The following is a 20158-nucleotide window of genomic DNA, read 5'->3' on the forward strand; positions in this document are numbered from 1 at the left end:
TGGACACTTATAAGGCAAGACATTTTCAGAAAGCCAAACCGCCACTTATAAGTGTGAAGTTTTAGATACGTATCTCTCAACTTTCTTTTACTTTGTTAAAAACCCATACCTCCTGTTTATATGGGAAGAAGCTTCCTATTTTGATGTTTTTTTGAAATTTCAAAATAAAATATCATTGAAAATCAAAGTAATGGTAATATTAGATGCTTTCTCAAACTATATACACTCCCCTTGAAACTTAGGTACTTTTCCTGGGGAGAGTTCATACTCGCAGTTTTAGTACAGATTTCTAATCAATGGAACAGGAAGTTTAATAAAAGTATACAGCAATGATTCCCAACTCTTGGTCTGCAGATCACTCTTATGAATAAGTTACATAAGCATATATACTTATTTGTAAATTTAAGTGTTATATATTATAAAACAAAATCATTGTTAAATAGATCAAATATAGATAAAATATACCTGTAAACCTCTTAAAGCTAAATCATTAATTTTTTTATAATAGTGAATGATATGCTTTAATATCCATCATCAAAAATCACTTAAGAGACCCTAGCTGGTGTGGCTCAGTGGACTGAGCACCCGACTGCAAAGCAAAGGTTTGCTGGTTCAATTGCCAATCAGGGCACACACCTGGGTCGCAGGCCAGATTTCACGGTGAGGGGCACATGAGAGACAACTACACATCGATGTTTCTCTCCTTCTCTTTCTCCCTCCCCACCCCCCCGTCTAAAAATAAATAAATTATAGTTTCATTTCCCTGACTCTCAGTTAGTATACGCTAATAAAAAAGATTATGATTTCATAATTCAACAAATAAGTTCAACACTACTGAAACTCTAGAAGACTTCTAAATCGTTTAGAAAATTCTAGTTCCAGGGTTTTAAAAGTATAGATTTGAGTTTTTAGGTGCCAAATTTACCTTGTTTGCAGTTAAAAAAAAAAAAAAAGGTAAGGATCCCCTGGCCAGGTGGCTTAGCTGGTTGGAGTGTCATCCCATTCCCCAAAAAGTTGCAGGTTCAATCCTGGTCAGGGAATATACCTAAGGCTGTGGATTTGATCCCCTGTAGAGGGGCCTATGAAAGGCAACTAATCAATGTTTCTCTCTCACATCGATGTTTCTTTCTCCCTTTCTCTCTCTCTCAAATCAACTTAAAAAAAGGTATGGGAACATTTCCAAACTTTTCTTTTCTTTCTTTAAGATTTTATTCATTTGTTTTTAGAAAGAGAAGAGACGGAAAGAAACACTGACCTGAGAGATACATCAATCAGTTTGCCTCTCATATAGGCCTTGACTGAGGATGGAGCCCACAACCCACCCAACCAACTGAGCTGCCCAGTCAGGACCAAATTTTTATTTTCAAAATGCTCTCTCCACAACACAAGTTTCTTTCAAAAAGTAGTTACTCTCAGCCCTGGCCAGGCAGCTCAATTGGTTAGAATATTGTTCTGATACACCAAGACTATGGGTTCCATCCCCAGTCAAGGCACACACAGGAATCAATCAAGGAATAAAGAAGTGGAACAACAAATCGATACCTCTTTCTCTTCCTCTCTCTAAAATCAACCAATTAAAAAATATAATAGATAAAACACTTACTCTCTCACTCATTAAAATGTCACTTTTCCTCCCAAAAAATAGTTGAAAGGGATTTTCTTTCCAAAAACATATTAGGTAATATATCACTTTCAAGTCCTTACTTGCCATCATTAAAAATATCAAAACTTTTTGAACACTTGTCTTATGTAAAAAGCAAGCAATAATTCATCCTTTCACTCGATAACTCTTAAACACATGATAACCACTGTACCTCTATGTTTCACAAGAGATTTTTATCATTGCTCCCATCATATTACAAAATAAAGATTCCATCAAAAATTTCATCTGCAACCACTCTTCCCCTTTCTCACTCTGAGTCCCATCTTGCTATTCCTTGATATGTGAGGTATATGCTCACTTCTGAGCCTGGGGACTTGCTTGTATTATCTGTATGGGTTAGCCTCACTGCCTTCTGCTCACCATGCTCCCTGACCACCCAACATGAAACAGAACACCCTTCTCTCCAAATCATTCTCTATCACTTTCCCCTACTTTAATCATCTTCCCAGCACTTATCCTCACCTGACACATTTTATTTTTTCATTGTTTCTCTTCGCTCAAATGTGATCTTCATGAGAATAGGGAAGTGTTATTTGTTCACTGCTGTCTTTCAAAGCACCTAGAACAGTGACTGGCACATAGCATGTGATCAATAAAAATTCGTTGAAGGAATGTAGTAATTTAAGGTAACATAATCCATATATCCTCTGACACGTTTAAACTACACTGTATTAAAAATGCACCCAAAACCAACAAATGAAAAACCAACAAATGAAAACCGAGGATGCCACTGTTAACTTCTACGCATTTATGTCACTCCCATAATCTGTGAGATTTGACTCATACATATACATAAAGATTAAGTTAGGGCACCAATGTAAGCCATAAATATGAATACAGCTTAGTTTCTAATATTCTGATTAAAAAATATAAACAGAAGTCCCAGTCTCTTATTTTTGCACCTGTGAAATGTACCTTGTCCATTTTGGAGATGCTGTTCTAGAATGATACTGTTCTCCCATCTAGAAGTTTCAGGAACCATTCCTCTCCTTGTCTGGTCACCTCTGCTGAAAACTACTTCCTAGCTGTGTTAATGCTAATCATTGTTATGATTATTATCAATCACTGATGTGACCATTGAAATTTAATAGATTCTTTATGGTTTAGGCCCTTTAAAGAAAAAAACACTATTATGTCACTATTTGTAGAATTCAGGCTTTCAATTATAGACATAGCTCACCTTAATGGGAAAATGTGTTTTTGAAAAGATAAATACATTTCTATAGGTAATGGACACATAACCCTCAGGTCCAAATCATTATTATTATTATTATTGCCACAAAGGTTAAAACTAAGAATACAATAAACATCACATATTCTAACTAAAAACTGTAATGTTAACAAATTTGTGGGTATTACTTTTTTTGTATTCTTTATAGAAAGACCTCCTACTATTAAGTGAAAAAGAAAAAGTAAAGATTAATGTGAGGTTTGAAATCTAGTCTCCTAACTAGGTTTCTTTCCACTATTACCAAGAGGAAGATATGAGCAAGGAATTAGTAATGGCACAGGATGGGGAATGTAAGGTAAGCATTCAGTGAAATAAAAACTGAGGCAAAGGGTGAGAGATTATAATACAGCCACTGTGATTCCACAGAAATATCAAATTCTTAAGTCTTTACATGGATGACCCTGACTCCTACTTGGTAACAAATTCCATTCTGGTACCTTTAAGTATGGAAATTCATATAAATTAGTATCTCACAGGAAAACATTCTCCCCCCCCCACTAGGTGTTCAAGTAAGCCAAAAGCACGACAGAAGGAAGCAGAGGGAGGTAATGGCAGCTCAATACAATTGGCTGACAAACCCGAACATGTCCTTTCAACGTTAGCCGAATGCTCCCAGGAAAAGGGAGGTACTTCTCCCCTCTACAAATATTAATCAGCCTGGCTACCGTACCCAAGGAAAACACAACAGTTCACCCACAAAAAGACAATAAGGATGGCAGTGAGAAATCAAAGCTATATCATATAACAAATGGTGGCAAGGGAGTGGGAGATGAAGAATAGAAAGCAGTCCAACAAAAAGGGTTAAACTTGCTTAACTAGTTTCTGAGGAGAGACCTAGGACCACCAGGAAAATTTTATAAAGGCCTACCCTGGTTTTATCATGGAACAGTATTTTAGCAATTACCTCTAATTATAAATCAGTTGCTTCAGGAGATAGTATGAACTTCCTTCCTCTGACAGTGTCTAAGTAATGCTGGGCTACCATTTGGAGGGCAGAGGAGAAGACACATAGGGAAATCAAACAACAAACTAAGGGCTGGGTAAGCAACAAGTCTGGCCCACACCTAGGAGATCTTGAAGATTTTTATTCAAACCTGAATCCCATGTTTACAGAGAAGGACAAAGACATAAAGAATAATTTCTCACCTTCCTTTCTATATATAGTTCTCTCCAAATCTAGGACCTAGGACTCACCTGAGTTCCGGAGAAAAGTCTTTTTAAGTCCTTACAGGAAGACTGTGAAGCAAAAAATATGAAATGGGAGGCTGGGGTTATGGCCTACTTGAATGAACGTTAAAAGTCTTTTTTTTCTTTAATAAGCTGACTCCAAAGATGTATACTGCTCTAGGTTTTCCCTACAATTAAGTCCAGTAGTCACCTTTGGAGGTCTACAAGCCTTTAATTCCTTTGGATCCAACCAAAGGAATAATCTCTCCACAGAATGAGATAATGTGTAGTATAATCCCTGCATTACACTACAAGGATTCTTAAGGTGCATTTTCTGAATATATCATTATTTCAGTTATACACTGTAACTTAGAACCCTAAACATAGCTGGTATTACAAATGTTTTACGTAATCTCTAAACTGAAGTAATATCTTAAGTAAGGTTATTGGTTACTTTTTGACAAGGGTTTATTTTTTTTCAGTTGCATGTTTAGAAAACAATGACAGAGGTATTATTTTTTTATCTCAATTTTCCTTAATTGAGGTAGATCAATCATCCTTACAGTCTTTCCCAAACATTTTTTCATTTTATCCCATGTACTTAATTCCCCCAATCAATTCTTTTTCTTCTGTAGCTTAAGAAAAAGTCTTTTTCTTACATGTCTGTTCTTGAGTATATGTGTTCTAATACATAAGGTGACTATACAGATGCAGCATATTCCTTTACTGTAAAATACAATAAACTCTGAACTAGATTATGTTCCTATTTTTGTAACTAATGAAAGGAGAGAGATATGACTATAAACCACAGTTATAGAAGTAGATGCAGAACTTTTTATACACATACCTGAACTGTCTGGACTTGTGGAGACTGAATAACTGATGGCTGGGCCGCCTGAATAACTCCATGGACTTGAACTGTCTGCCCATTGGGCAGCTGTACTAATGTTACGGTGGGAGCAGATGATGTTGCATGAGCTGCTGGCATAGATACCTATTGTGTTGAACATGAAAAAAAATTACCATCACAGATACCTTCTTGGGAGTACTCATGTTCAATATAAAGCAAGATTTTAGCAGCAAAAAGATGACCTTTTTGCTTGGTAATTATTTCACTGGTGTAAAAGAAACTGATCATTAAATTTAACATTCTGGGGGAAAAAACCTTACAAATCCCCCCCACCCCCACTTTTCAACTCCTTCCAAATGAGAAAAACAAAATACTATTTTAATGTAATATCAATATATTGGATTAGCCAAAAAGTCCATTACGTTTTTTTCTGTACAGTGGTTCTAGTGGTGCTTAGTTGTCTTTAACTTCATTTGAAACAGTTGTACAGGAATAAGTATAAAGGACACATGAGAAAAACGAGGCGGAGGGGGAATGGGAAGGGAGGTGGGGAGAGCTGGGATGAGAGTAAAAGGCAGAAAACTGTACTTGAACAATTAAAATATTTAAAAAAGAAACAGTTTAGACTGTATTGTGACAGCTGTCATATCAGTGTGTATTTAAAAAAAACTTATGAAATTGGTAAATTTTTGTGCAGCCATTTTTAATATTGAAAATGGAAGATGGGCAACATTTGTGGTGTATTATATTTTATTATTTCAAGGAAGGTAAAAATGCAACTGAAATGCAAAGAGATTTGTGCAGTGTATGGAGAAGGTGCTGTGACTGATTGAATGTGTCAAAAATGGGTTTGCAAAGTTTCTTGGTCCTACTGACATTTTGGCCAGATAATTCTTTGCTGTGGGGCTGTCCTATGCATTGGAAGATGTTTAGCAGCACCCTTCACCTCTACCCACTGGAAGCCAATAGCAGGAGAGAGCAGGCATACTCAAAATATCCACATCGATGAAGTTATTGGTGAAAATGAAAAATGTGTCTTATTCGATGAAAAAAATTTAATGGACTCTTTGGCCAAAGAAATATGTAACAGACTCCCTTTGAACACTAAATACTACTTTACTTGTATGGTGCTTTATATTTTCCTACCTGCTTTCGTACCCAATTTCTCATTTTGCTCTTCAAAGATATCAAAACCAGGTAATCAGGATTATTTCCATTTTAGAAATAGAAATATTAAGTGCTCAAAGAGATTAATTTATTTAAGTTTAAGTGATATGCTAGACTTTAAGAATCAAAGGCTTCTTAATATCATGTATTAAATAACCCATGTTCTAAAATATAACTGCTGTCAATCTTGGGCAAATGTAGCTAGTATGTCTAGAACAAATACACATTTTATAATATACAGTATATATAGTTTTATCTTAAACTAATTACAAGTATGCCTTTCGTTAGTAAGTATTAATATGAATTATAATCTAAAAATTTCTACCTTTCCCAAATAAATCACTAAACTGGTTAATAGTTAATATTTTAAAGATTTATTTTCCTCTAATAAAGAAGCAGAGTTTAGAAAATATAAGAGAAACCAATTTCTCCTGATGCACAAAGAAGGAAACTTTAATGAGTAAATAAATATCCAGGCCTAAATAAAAGGGCCCTACATGTCTGTCAAATGGCACTTAACTGTTCCTATGCTTGTACATGTTTATGGGTAGGGATTTGTATTTGCCCATCTAGTAAAAGTACTGGGGACTTACACGCCAGGAGCAACGTTAGACTTGAAATTACAAAAATAATAAAGACATGGATCCCTGCGCCCTTATGGAAATTATTGGGTTATGTGTTAAGAAATGGGGAAAAGAACAAAAATATAATTAAGTAATGAGGTCTGCAAAGATAAAATTGAACACACTGAGAGCTAAAGCACCCCACCAAAGAGAGGAGGCTACAGGAAAAAATGTGAATTTGAAACAAAGAAAACAAGTCAGACATGTTGTTATAAGCACAGAATTCCAGGCAGAGGCTAGCACTGACAAAAGCAGAGATAAAAGCATGACCTGTACATGATGACAAGCACATGTAAGTGTTTTACTGCATGATGTAGGCAGTGGGGACAGATGAAATAACAAAGGCAAGTAGGGGCTACATGTGCTAGTCAGGAAAAATTTTCTGTATGTCCTATTAAAGAACTTTATCCCGAGTAAATTGGGAAACATACTAAAGGGTTTTGAACTCCTGAAAATCATGGTGAGGTTTGTACTTTAAATAGATCTTTATCTGTGGCAGGGTGAAAAATATTTATGTCACAGAAAGAAAAAAAGTGCAGGCAAAGAGAATAACTGAGAAAACCTATATAGTAGTTAAGGTGAGATGATGAAGGGCAGAAAAAGGGCACTAGGTGTGGTAGAGATGCAGATGAGGGAAGCAACTTAATGAAAGTTCAGGAGGCAGACCAGCGAGGGCTTTATGAATGGTTGATTGAAGCAGCAAAAAGGAATCAATGATGATCCCAGTATTTCACGTTTGGGTAAGAATTGGTAGGCTGTATTATCAATTGAAACAGAGAACACAAGAAGTAAGGAGAAACTTTTGGGTGACTGGGGTGGTGGTGGAAGACAAGAGAATTGATTTGACATCTGAATTGGCAGGTATTTAGCAGGCAGTTAAATACTTTGACTGTGAACCTTAGGGGAAAGATCCCTATTAGGGCAGAGGTTAAAATCATAAGCTTTCCATCTTTGGACAGTTAATCACTATTTAATCACTTTCTCTTTGGCCACTATAAATCTTGTTTAGTTTCACTGGTTCTCAAAATGTGATCTGTGGACTGACTACGCTTCTGTTAGTTACACAGGGACCTGTTTATAAACTGATGGACCCAAAGACACTTTTCCCTACACTGAACAACCACCTGAACCACCAGTTATTCAGAGTATTTCATCTCAATTTCATGTAAAAGCTCTTCTAATATTGGAAGCAATTATTATGTCCTTTCTGAGTATTCTCTAAGGTGAATATAACATGCTAACTCAATGAATAATCCCCTTTATCCTGATCATTCTACATAATGACTCTTCTCCTAAGTTTATAAAATACAGATACACAAAAATAGATAAAAATCACTTATATTCCTACCACTCAGAGCTAATCACTGTTAATATTTTTGCTGTAAATCTAGGTGTTTTTAAAGATACATATATACATTCCAGTTTTGCAACACATTACCATAGAATCTATTTTATCTTTCAAATCCATTACAAATATCTTTCCGTTCCATTAAGTCTTGTTTTAATGACTGCATAAATTCCTTATGCATATTTAGGTTTTCAAATTTGCCTATTTCAAGTTACAACTATCATCCTTTTTTCCAATTCTTTAGCTAAGTCCACAAAAATTTACATTCTCAGTCAAAACCAACATTTTTTCCACTCAAAAAAATTTGTGTAAACTCCAAAAGTAAATTAAGACATCTCATCATTGTTTCAAATTTCCTTTCTTTATTAGGCTGATTTTTTTCCTATTTATTAAATCACAATGATCTTGGATTTGACAATTTTATTATCTTTTTCTAGTATTAAAAACTGACACTAGCCCTGACCAGTGTGGCTCGGTTGGTTGAGTGTCGTCCAGCAAAGCGAAAGGTCACCAGTACAATTCCTGGTCAGGGCACGTTCTTGGGTTGCGGGCCTGGTCTGCAGCTGGGGTGTGGGCTGCAACCTATCAAAGTTTTTCTTTTCTCCCCCTCTTTCTCCCTCCCTTCCCCTCTAAGAATAAATGACTAAAATCTTTTTAAAAAACTGACAGTAAAAAAATAGCAGGCATCAAAATTATGAGAGGAAATTATGTCAAAATGTATAATGTATGTGTGAATAATGTGGATGAACAAGTGAAAAAACTCTAATTAGGAATAAAAAAATATACAAATGGAAATGAACTTTCATGAAACTCAAATATCATGCCATTTTGCTTAAGTCTTAAGTGCTAGAGGACTGCTTGATAAGTACGACATCCTGAACATGTGTATATAATTTTGTTCCTTTCCTGAATCTCCAATTAAACTTCACAAAACTGATTTTTTTTTACAGGTATAACCACACGAGCATAGAAGAATGGGAAAGAGTAAGAATTTTGGAGGCTGAAAAGCAGATGAATGAATGGTATTAAACTTGGAAGACCTCAGAAAGACAATTCAAGAAGAGGAGGCAGGCACAGACTGATTTACACCACAAAATCCTTAAATGGCTCAGGATCTAAGACACCCTGGAAGGTGGGATGAAAGGGAAAGCTGAAAATAAGGAAGCTGTTTCAGAAGCATTTGGATCCCCTCTTCAACTCCCTGTGGGGAGGACAACTAACATGTGCCATGCTGACAGAGAAGTGGAGATTTACTTTCTGGATAGAGGGTCTCCCTTGATGTGCACTAACATCAGGTGTTGCTCAAGGTAGGGTCTAAATCTCAGTCTTCCTCACTTGATCCCAGGCCTTTACATATGAGCAAGGTAGCAGTACAGCTTTCTCTGGGGACTGTGACCAACACCAAGGGCCAGAAGAAAAACTTAGAAGAATCTGCCAAACTGAACCTAAGTGAAGCTCACAACTCATGTTAGACCCCAAACATATCCACAGAGCTTTTTGTCCCCCTACTTTTAAACCTGAGCAGACAACCACTAATTATTAAGAAAAGCTTCTAATAAGAAAGATGGAGACCAGAACAAATGGAAAGGGGAAAAAAAACAATAGAGAAAAATCTACGTGGGAAGAAGAAAACATTTAAAAAACCTAATTAATATTCTGATAGAAAATATTGCCTTTGTGAAATATAAATAGGATGAAATATAAACACAAGAGGACTATTCAGAGAACAAAAGGAACTCTTAGAAATGTGACAGGTAAAATGAGTTTCAACAGATAGGTTGCAATGTGAATTTGAGGAAATATCTAAGAGAACAGAACAAAAAGAGAGAGATTAAAAAACAGGAAAGAGATGAGGAAATCAGATAAACAGTCTTACAGGTATAACACATGCATCACAAGGATCCTAGAGAAAAAAAAGAGACAAAAATCACTAAACAAATAAATTGTCCAGAAGTGAAAACATGAGTTTCCACTACAAAAGGGCCCACTGAATACATAGGACAATGGATAAAAATTATCCAAATCAAGGTCCTAATAACGTGACAATGAGCTAATGAAGCAGTACGGTCAGAGACAAGATTTTTGTAAGATAACAGAGATACAAAATAAGAAAATATTTAGTCTTTCAAACAGCAACACTGGAAGTTGATTAGAGCAATGCATTCAAAATTTGAAAGAATGATTTATGAAGAATTCTTTACCTAAACTTGCTCAAGAAACTACTGGAGAACATGTTTTACTATCTAAAGAACACAAAACTCTCAAGAGACAGTCAGTAGGAAGGGGAAGGAATTTCCAGAATGATATTATATAGCAGACTTAGAGAACAACTGAACCGGAGAGAACAGTGTGACAAGAGAAAGCTACACTGAAGGTTGTCACCATCAAAGATCACCGTTGGTGTTATAATTTACCAGAGGTCTGATGCTTGGATGAGCCCAGATTCTTTTTGTGTATGCTTTCCTTGATCAAGTACTAATGAAGTCCTGGCTCTCCCACTTTGTCCCTGTACCTGCCTCATCTGAGTACATTTACTTCATCCCCAAGAGCTTTCTCTAAGGGCTGGAGGTGAGCCTGGGTGATCTTACGAGAAAACAGAACTGCCCACTCCTTCTACTGGACTATATTACTGCTGGAGGTCCAGTTTTAGCCCACACTTTAGTTCAGTGGTAACTATCTGTGGTTTGGCCTTCTATTTGCCAAGATCTTATTCTTGCTCAGTGACTCCCCTGGCCTCTGAGAGAGCTTTAAAACTCTTTGGAAAGCTGATGCTCAACATTCCAAAGCATCTGCTGGGATTACTTCCTCCTGGGAGCCTTCACCTGAAAGAGGCAATATCATACCCTTACCTAGAAGGTTTGCTTAGATATTTGGTTTTTATATTAACCACCTTTCTAATATATATTCAAACAGTTAATAAAAAATAATACTTGAGACCCTGGCTGGTATGGCTCAGTGTATTGAGCTCCAGACTGAAGCAAAGGGCTGCTGGTTAGATTCCCAGGCAGGATACATGCCTGGGTTGCAGGCCAGGTCCCCAGGAGGGGGTGCACAAGAGGCAACCACACATTGATGTCTCTCTTCCTTTCTCCCCCCCTTCCCTTCTCTCTAAAACAAACAAACAAATAAATAACATCTTAAAATACTTGAGGAAAAATTTAATACATAAAAAATAAGGATGAGACAATGTAACTTTAGATATAGAATGTTTCAGACAAAGACAAAATGAATCATGAATTTCATTTAAAATATACAGAAAACAAAAACTATCATCCTTAAAACTTATTTGTGTGTCAATTTATTTACTTATCCTGTTTTTTTATTTAGGCACATATAAACCTAACCTTTCAGACTATCTGCATTTCCATGTTCTGAAATAAATCTGTGATATGAAAAAAATTATCAAGTTTTCTTCCCTTGTTTAAGAGATACAATCAATCTACCCATCAACTAAAATGTTGTTATTTCTGAATCATGTAGCTACAAAGTGTATCAGTGTTTAACAATACATTTTTTAATATTACTGAATATTGTCATTTCTAAAATTAGGTTAATACTAAGTAAAATAGAAATTTTGATACTCTAAGAATGTCTCTGCTCATTCTATGTGTATCTCTAAAAAACCACCCCAACCTAAATTCTCTGGTCTGAAACATATTCCTCTTGGAAGAGATGCAACTTGGCATCTCTCCATGTATTTTATACCTGGGCTAATGTGGCAATCTGTGGCTGGGCTTGAACTGTCATTTGCTGGTTTTCAGCTTCTGTTACAGCTGCATCTCCACTCTGCTGGTTCTCTGCTCCAGATTCCATGGTCATTTAGTCACCTACAATAATATGGAAGAGTGTTACAAGCACTACAGTGCTTTGTGCTTTTGTGACTTTAAAGGCAAATTTCCAGTTATAAATTTGTACATGTGGTGGTTAGGTTAGCAAATGCACTAAAAAATCTAATTAAAATACAGTGTAGCTTAATTATAATAAAACTTGTCCAAATTCACTAAGCTGTAAAAGTTTTAGTTCCTTCAAAAAAGAAAAAGCTTTTTCCCTTGTCATTTCTTCCCAAGGAGATACTACTCTAGATGTAAGAAGGTATTCTTCTCTTCAATGAATCGCCCCTATAAACAAAGGGAGGACTGACAGCCAAATTGTAATTTTTTCAAACTGCCAATTAGGTATGAAGCAAGGGTAGAGAGAAGTAAGCTGATAACATAGTCCGTGACATACTGGCTTCACGGTACATCCTAGAAGGGTATTCCCTCCTATTATAGGGAAGAAGTAGAAAAATTATAAGCTACTTCCATAGGAAATTACTGGAGGTAGGACAAAATCAGCACAAGTTTCAAGAGACCAGGTTGTGGGGTATCAAGATAGAAAGGTGGGATAATTATCCATGGAGCCAAGTCAGAGGCTCCAGTCACTGAAAACATAGTGTTCTGATTCCTCTTCCTATGTATAGTATGTAACACTATACACACACACACACACACACACACACGAAATAAGTTTTAAATTTTAAATCACAAAATTTTGGGTAAGTTAATTAAGGTTAATCTTTTTTACTTTTGGACCCTTTTGGCATCTCTGGGCCACACTGTCAGAAGAGTTGTCTTGGGCCACGCATTAAATACACAAACACCAATGAAAACAAAAAAAACCCTCAAAATACTTAAAGTAAATTTACCATTTTGTGTTGGGCTGTCTGCGGCCCATGGGCCGTGGGTTGGACACCCCTGGCTTAGTGTATCTGTTGGGTAATCTGGCACTGGATGGCAGCAAAAGTAAATGGTAAGCAAGTCTTAGAAGCAGCTACACATGAAGGTCAGAGAAATTTCTGGTAACTGGGGATGCCATCATGTGTAAATGAATGGGATTACTTCTTGTGTACTACTATTATCACTCGGTGTCTAGCTTATTACCTGTCAAAAATAAATTTATTAATAGTAAGGATTACCCACAGTGATTCCATAAATAACACAAAACCCCAAATGCTTTTCCACAATTTATTACATTTATTTTATCACTCTGAAAATAATCAAAATTGTCATTGTGCCTTATGTGATTACTACATACCATCAGAATGTATCACATACTAGTACATTTTGCCATCATTTACAGGGTTCTATAAAAAAAAGTGTTTTACAAGTATCAGTTAAAAACGAAAGTAAAAATATTTCCGGAAAGGAATATAAATAGTTTAGAAATACAGAATCCATTAAACAGATAACAATGGAAAAGATCGACAACTTAACTACATATTACTTTAAACGTTTATATGGCAAAAGCCACTATCACAAGTGCACAGGGAGAAAATATCTGCCACATACACAATTAACATAGTAACATCTAGAATACAGAGAAAGTACTGGTCAATAAGATATCTTATTGAACTATTACTGACTAGTTCACAAAGATATATGTTCAAAGAAATGTTTTGTAATAGCAAAAAACTTTTTGTAATAGAAACAAGTATTCATCATTAGGAAAACCATTAAAGAATTTACAGCAATAAAAAAGAAAGAAATGTATCTATAATGTAATAACACATAAAGCTTTCCAAGACAGAGTGAAATGGTGAGTCACGGAACATACTATAAAAGACCCCTCATTTATGTTAAAAACAAGTAAACCAAAATGTTATAAGCTATATGTGTGGGAAAAGATGTGGGAAGTTATATACTAACTGTAAGTGGTAGCTACAAATAGAAGAAAATTTAGTAGATGTGTATAGGATGATGGCTTTCAACTCTTTTTACATATTTTAGTATTATTTTTTCTTCCCATAAGCAATGTCAGGATTACTTGTACAATGTAAAAAATGTTACTACCATAAGTTATGGATAACATTTTGATACTATGAACCAAAAACTGTATTTCAATAATGATTTTGAGATACCTGTTTACAAAAAATTTTTAATCCCAGATACTTTTTACATAAAATTATTTTTGAGGCTCTGGCTGGTGTAGCTCAATGGATTGAGCATAGGCCTGCAAACCATAAAATTATTTTTGTTTAAATTTTGCCTAAATTATTTACCTTACATTTCCAAAGAGTAACTATTTTTAAAAATTATCAAATAATTCTGATTATCATTTATGATGATTTATTAAGTTTATATTTACAATCTGTGCTCTTTTAAATGAAAAAATTTAAAAAAGACATCAAAAGTAATAGAAAGCAACAGTAACAACAAAAGTTTGTGCACCCCAAATGTTGTGCATACTTTTGGTCTATAAGAAAATTGATGTAAAAATAAAAAAATCTAACTTTAATAACAATAGGTAAATAAATCCATTTGAGAACAATTACTGAGTCAAACCAAGAACAGAAATCCATTCGCTTTTCTACCTCTCCCCAATAATCATTTTAATTAAAATGAAAATACAATTTATCACAATACCTCCTATGCAGAGAGTATATGCAAACATTTAAAAAAGACTTTATTTATAGCCACATTTTTCTAACCTAAGCTGTCACTGATTATAGTTTTATTCCATCATTTGCTTAAACAAAATCTAAGCATTGTATATATTTTTTATGTTCTCTGTAACATATCTGGGTTACTTAATTTTTTTGACATTTGAGACATAAGGTATCATTACAACTTTTGTTTTAGAAAATATTTGACTCTATTTTAATAAAGGAACAAAGCCATTATCTAACATAATTATAGTTGCATTTAAAACAGAAGTGTGACTTGCATCCTTCCCTCTCCAACTAGATAATATTCTTTCTTTTTAAGACAAATTGTGGCCCTGGCTGATGTGGCTCAGTGGGTTAGGCACAGGCCTGTGAACTGGAAGGTCTGCAGTTTGATTCCCAGTCAGGGCAATGTCTGGGTTGCAGGCCTGGTCCCCGGTTGGGGGCATGTGTATCTTTCACACATTGATGTTTCTCTCCCTCTCTTTCTCCTTTGCCCTCTCTCTGAAAGTAAATAAAACCTTAAAAAATAAAAAAATAATAAAAACAAAGTGTGATATTTACAAAAGATAGGATCCTCCAGGTAAACTGCCAGTGTTTTTATTATCATTTTATTCAGGCAGACTACCAATCTTTTTTCAGAGGAGGAACAGCCTTCTTAATTTTTATACTCTTAGCTTCAGTAGGTAGCTTCACTGGGCTTCAGTAGCTTCACTGGGGCAACAGTACAAATATTTTCTTCCATCAGAAAATTCAGACATTTCTCAAAGTGGAGGTGAGAATGAATCATTTAAAAGAACCACCTGTGTCTGCCCTGGCTAGTGTGGCTCAATGGATTAAGCACTAGGCCTACGAACCCAAAGGTCACCAGTTTGATTACTAGTCAAGGGCACATGCCTGGGTTGTGGGCCAAGTCCCAGGTCGGCAGCGTGCAAGTCAACCAGTTGATGTATCTGTCACACATGTAAGTTCCTCTCCCCGGCCTTAGCCCTGTCTCCCTCCTTTCCCCTCTTCTCTAAAAAATAAATTAAAATGTTTATTTTTAAAATGCTTTAAAAAATAAATTTTAAAAAACCTGTTTCAGATGAGAAACTCACTCATCACTCAACTAAAACAGACATTATTCTTTGGTTTGCACCTAGAAGGTACTGAAGCAGCAATATCCCAACTAGACCAAATTAGCATCTGAAGTAGGTGCGTTAATTTTGGAGTTTGAAAACTTTTGTTCTTTTTGTTTGTATCTTCAGATGGAGAGGGAAGAGATGCTATAGTATCATGTGTACAATCTACTTTCCTACTAACCCAGCAGCAGTCTAGCCAACAGTGCAGTGCACAGACACAGGATCAGTAATCAGAGCCAAAATGTGCATTTCTAAAACTGTGTGAAGAAAGGGCAGCCCTACCTAATTCACTACACAAACCAATGCTTTTTGGGTGCAAAACATAAAAGGACTGAATGATACCATAAGAAAAAGATCATGCCTATATGAACTCAGAGGAAATGTATAAATAATGGGCCCAGAACATTAGAAACAGAATAAATCTTAGAAACTACTGAAAATCTGGTATTAGCTTGATGGTTTTGATTCTTGTTCTTCCAATAATTCTGATTATTAAAATTTATTTGGGTTCAATATTTAAGATTTGGGGATTTTCACAATTTATCCTTAAAAATTAACACAATCCTTTGGAAATTATGAATTTATAACAAATAAAATACTGCCATACTTAAAATGAATGACAAATTTTAAACCAATTTAGAAAGGTACATATCATTATGTATAATCAAGTTCTACTTCCTAATATGAAAAATAAAAAGCGAAGTGATCCTGTAGCATTATCCATCCAATCTTGAGAGAAATGATGAATTGTTGCTCTTAAGTAGTTGAAAAAGGGAATTCTGGATCTGTCACCAAGTGGCTGTTGGACAAATTAAACTTTCTGTGTTTTAATTTCCTCATTTTTAATAAGGGGGATGGATTAAAAGATCTGTTTCAAATGCTCTGATCTTAGGAATTGACACAAGATGTATGTACACACATATAATTATGCAGGTCACTTAGTAAAATAATATATATAGTAAAGGAAGTATTTCCCATATATACCTGATAAAAGACTAAGACTAGGTCATTGAGCTTCTTGAATGTGGGAACGCACAGCAGATACTACCACTCATTTATATATATAAAATCTTGATAATGCAACATGACTGGAGATAGTGTTTTTTTACTCATTATATTGCTGCCATAACTATTATAGTTATTTAAAAAATCTAATAGTAACTTTTACTAATTTTCAAAGATAAAGAATTTTTTCTTTCACCTTAGAAATCTTCAAGGAATTTATCTGAGTGGGGCTGCATCACTTTTGTACCCTTTACACAGTTAAGACAGTAGATATTTAAAAGTTTAAAATGTAGTTTAGATAAATATCCCAAATACTGAGTGAGCACCGCCATGACATTTAAAAGAAGAGAGTATGTTCTGCAAAAGGCAGAGTGAGGGAATTCCAAAAAGGCACTCGGGATGAATAGTACTGATAAACGAGGGGGGAAAGGATAACTTTTCTGATAAGAAAAAGAGAAAAAAGGCTTATGGTAGACCTTTAGAGAAATAACTGTCATAGGCTGGTGTCAGATTTTGTATAGAAGCAAAGAGAAAGTAATAATACAGAATGGTCACTCCAAAAGCAATCGGCAATTAATAAGCAAAATAAGAATATAAGAATGACGTCTTTTATGGTAAGTACTGGATTCAGAATTTTTATAGTGCAGTGGCTTTACTTCTACTCTATATAGCAATATATCCTGAGGGAATTCAACTCACAAATAATTCACTTCTCTAAAACCAACAATATTTTCAATTTGAACTGTTTACATTATATTTCTATTACAGTATCATATCTGAGTACTTATCAGGCCATATCAGGCACTCTTCAAATTACTGGGGATAAAGAAAAAAACAAAATAAAAACATAAAAAACTTTGACTTTGCATACTTATATTCTAGTGTGTGGGAGCAGGGGAAGAAACTGAACAAGTAAAATGTTTAACAAGTCAACCCTGGCTAGTGTGGCTCAGTGGACTGAGTGCAAACCAGAAAAAGGTTGCCAGTTCAATTCCCAGTCAGGGCACATGCCTGGGTTGTGGGCCAGGTCCTGGTTAGGGGGTGCTCAAGAGGTAACCACACATGGATGCTTCCCTCTTTCTCTCTCCCTTCCCCTCTCCCTAAAAATATAGAAAATCTTTTTTAAAAAGTAAAATGCAGGCCCTGGCTGTGTAGCTCAGTGGATTGCGCACGGGCCTGTGAAACAAAGGATTGAGGTTTGATTCCCAGTCAGGGCACATGCCTGGGTTGCAGGCCAGTTCCCAGCAGGGGACGCATAGGAGGCAACCATACACTGATGTTTCTCTCCCTCTCTCCTTCCCTTCCCCTCTAAAGATAAATAAATAAAATCTTTTTAAAAAAGTAAAATGTATAACAAATTAGATGGTGATAAGTGTTGTAGAAAAAATAAAGCTGGGAAGGATGTTTGAGAGATTTTTAATATTCTAACAGCTGACCAGTGAAACAAACCTTCATTAATTTAAAATAGCATTTACATTCTATACACAACTATACACCAAGTCAGGGGCAATTTTCTGGCAGCACTATTTCCGTATCTTTCTGCCTATATCAAGTTAACTAAAGCTAATCAAACTAGAAGGCAAGCCCATCTCATCAGTTTTGCTAACAAGCATTAAGCAAAAGGAAAGTATGCTACAGATCTTCACATTGATCTTTTTCCTAACACATTTTGACCTCTAAAAAAGAAGTGCCCCACTCCTTATCATCCTAAACATTCTAGTTTGAGTTTATAAAAAATAGACCCATCTTCCCAAGAACCTAGTCTACTTTTTAATCCCTTAAATCTATGACCAAATTGCAAACAACATATAAATGCATTCTGACTTTTTAAAATATAAATGACATCATCCCACAGCAAGTAGATTCCTCCTGCACTCTTTTACCAATCAAAGTCAACGGATTTAAGGAAATCACGTAAGAAGTGTGAGGTCTCCTGGGTAACCATCTCAAAAGGCACATTACTTTAAAATGAAACAACTATTCTGTCATACTCAAATGTATTACCAAAGATATTTTGTTGAAGTATACCTTGAAACACCTGAGCAATACATAATACTTTCTACACGATTATTTGGTACTTATTACTTAGTTTTTAGGATATTATAACTGTTTGAAAGCCTTGCTAATACATTCTTAACACCTTCAACATATCTTGATTAATTTTCTAAAGTGTTAAGATTAATTTACTAAAGAAAGTGGTAAAATGTTCAGGTGCTACCCAATACACTTCAGCTTTCCAAACATCAGTAGCTAAATTGGCACTGCTCAAAGAGGGAAAGACCCTTTACTTTTTCCCCCATACAATTTTTTTCTTGGTTGTTAACCTTGAACACTTGTCATTTATCTTTATCATATGTCCAATCTAGCAGAACTTAGATGTATGCAACCAATAACAAAAACTTAATAATGTTCCAGGTTTTTGATGCTAATAATAGTTTTTTGGTATTAAACACAACTTATGTTCACTAAAATTGGATAAACTTTTTATATTCAAACGTTGTATATGTATATGTGTATAAATTTATACACAATCTCCTCAATTCAACACACATACCAATTTCAACTTAAAAACTTTATTACATTATACCGATCACACCTTGACAAAATGAAGTTATACACATTTTTTGGGAGACAGCAAAAAAAAAAAAGACAACAGGCAATGTGATAAATAAATTCTGACATAATTTTAAAAAATAGTCTGTTATGTGCACTTACCAAGCTCTTTCTCCCTTAATTGGAGAACAAATCCATACCTCAGCCTGTAGTCTAGATATTAGAGGAAGGCAAGAAAAGTTACATATGAAGTTAATTCTCTGTGATTTGAATTGGTAAGCTTTAATCATTTAGAAGACAAAATCTGAAAATGTGCTTACATATATATTTTTTAAACTCTTTGTATTAACAGTAAACAACAGGATAACCGAACCACTGCTACCAAAAAAGGCAGCATACAGCAAAGGAGAATCTTTTCAACATTAGATAAAATTAATTACCTGATTTATTGGTTTGTTGGATCAAACTCAGAGAAACTGCTTTAAGTTCAATATTTATATTTCATATAATTTATTGCAGTTTGTGATTACCAGCATATCTGAATGTTGTTTTTAATAAACTAAGTTATTTTTAAAGTATAGCATGCACTATGAGATAGTGTCCCCTCAAAAGAAGTGAATTAGAAAAATATTACTTGATTTATAGAAATGTACTACATGATTTTTGGCAGCCATCCTAGAATATGGGACTAATTGATTCTATAATATCTTTTAGTAGGAAACTTTAGTTCTTTCTTAAATCAAAGCTATTATTATTATTATTATTATTATTATTATTATTATTATTTAAGTATTGGCAAATTGTATATGCTTTGTTTTCCTTCAGGTTAGGCTACCCAAGGCTCTGAAACAAGCCTTCGTGTATCTGGTAACCAAGAGACAAAAACTGTTGCTTAGCAAAGCAGCAACCAGGACTATGCATTATTTTACATTAACATTTTATCCCACCTCTTCCCAGTCTCCTTTCTTTCCACACATCCACATGATATGCCGATAGATTTTTACACCTT

General features: G+C 35.0%; 2 protein-coding genes across 6 annotated transcripts in view; one reads left to right on the plus strand and one right to left on the minus strand.

Annotated features, from left to right (window-relative positions):
* Window positions 1-11756, plus strand: part of METTL21A (methyltransferase 21A, HSPA lysine) — a 58613-nt gene extending 46857 nt beyond the window's left edge. Inside the window, exon 4 of the mRNA XM_053656379.1 lies at window positions 9000-11756. Coding sequence (XP_053512354.1) covers window positions 9000-9019 — 20 coding nt within the window. The 3' untranslated portion in view covers window positions 9020-11756. The remainder of the gene's footprint in view (window positions 1-8999) is intronic.
* The window catches only part of CREB1 (cAMP responsive element binding protein 1), a 38464-nt gene extending 26596 nt beyond the window's left edge, over window positions 1-11868 (minus strand). The window contains exons 1-3 of one of the 5 annotated variants that reach the window (XM_037165963.2): window positions 11755-11868; window positions 4909-5055; window positions 4089-4130 (exon numbers count right to left, since the gene is read on the minus strand). In XM_037165963.2, coding sequence (XP_037021858.1) covers window positions 4089-4130; window positions 4909-5055; window positions 11755-11868 — 303 coding nt within the window. Of the gene's footprint in view, window positions 1-2125; window positions 2235-4088; window positions 4131-4908; window positions 5056-11754 lie in introns of those variants that run through there. The other 4 variants (XM_037165967.2, XM_037165965.2, XM_037165968.2 and 1 more) reach the window with 4 other exon arrangements.
* Between the last annotated feature and the right edge of the window lie 8290 nt (window positions 11869-20158).

Source organism: Artibeus jamaicensis, unplaced genomic scaffold (genome assembly GCF_021234435.1).
Source record: "Artibeus jamaicensis isolate MK-2021 breed Jamaican fruit bat unplaced genomic scaffold, CSHL_Jam_final contig_1015, whole genome shotgun sequence".
Classification (NCBI taxonomy): domain Eukaryota; kingdom Metazoa; phylum Chordata; class Mammalia; order Chiroptera; family Phyllostomidae; genus Artibeus; species Artibeus jamaicensis.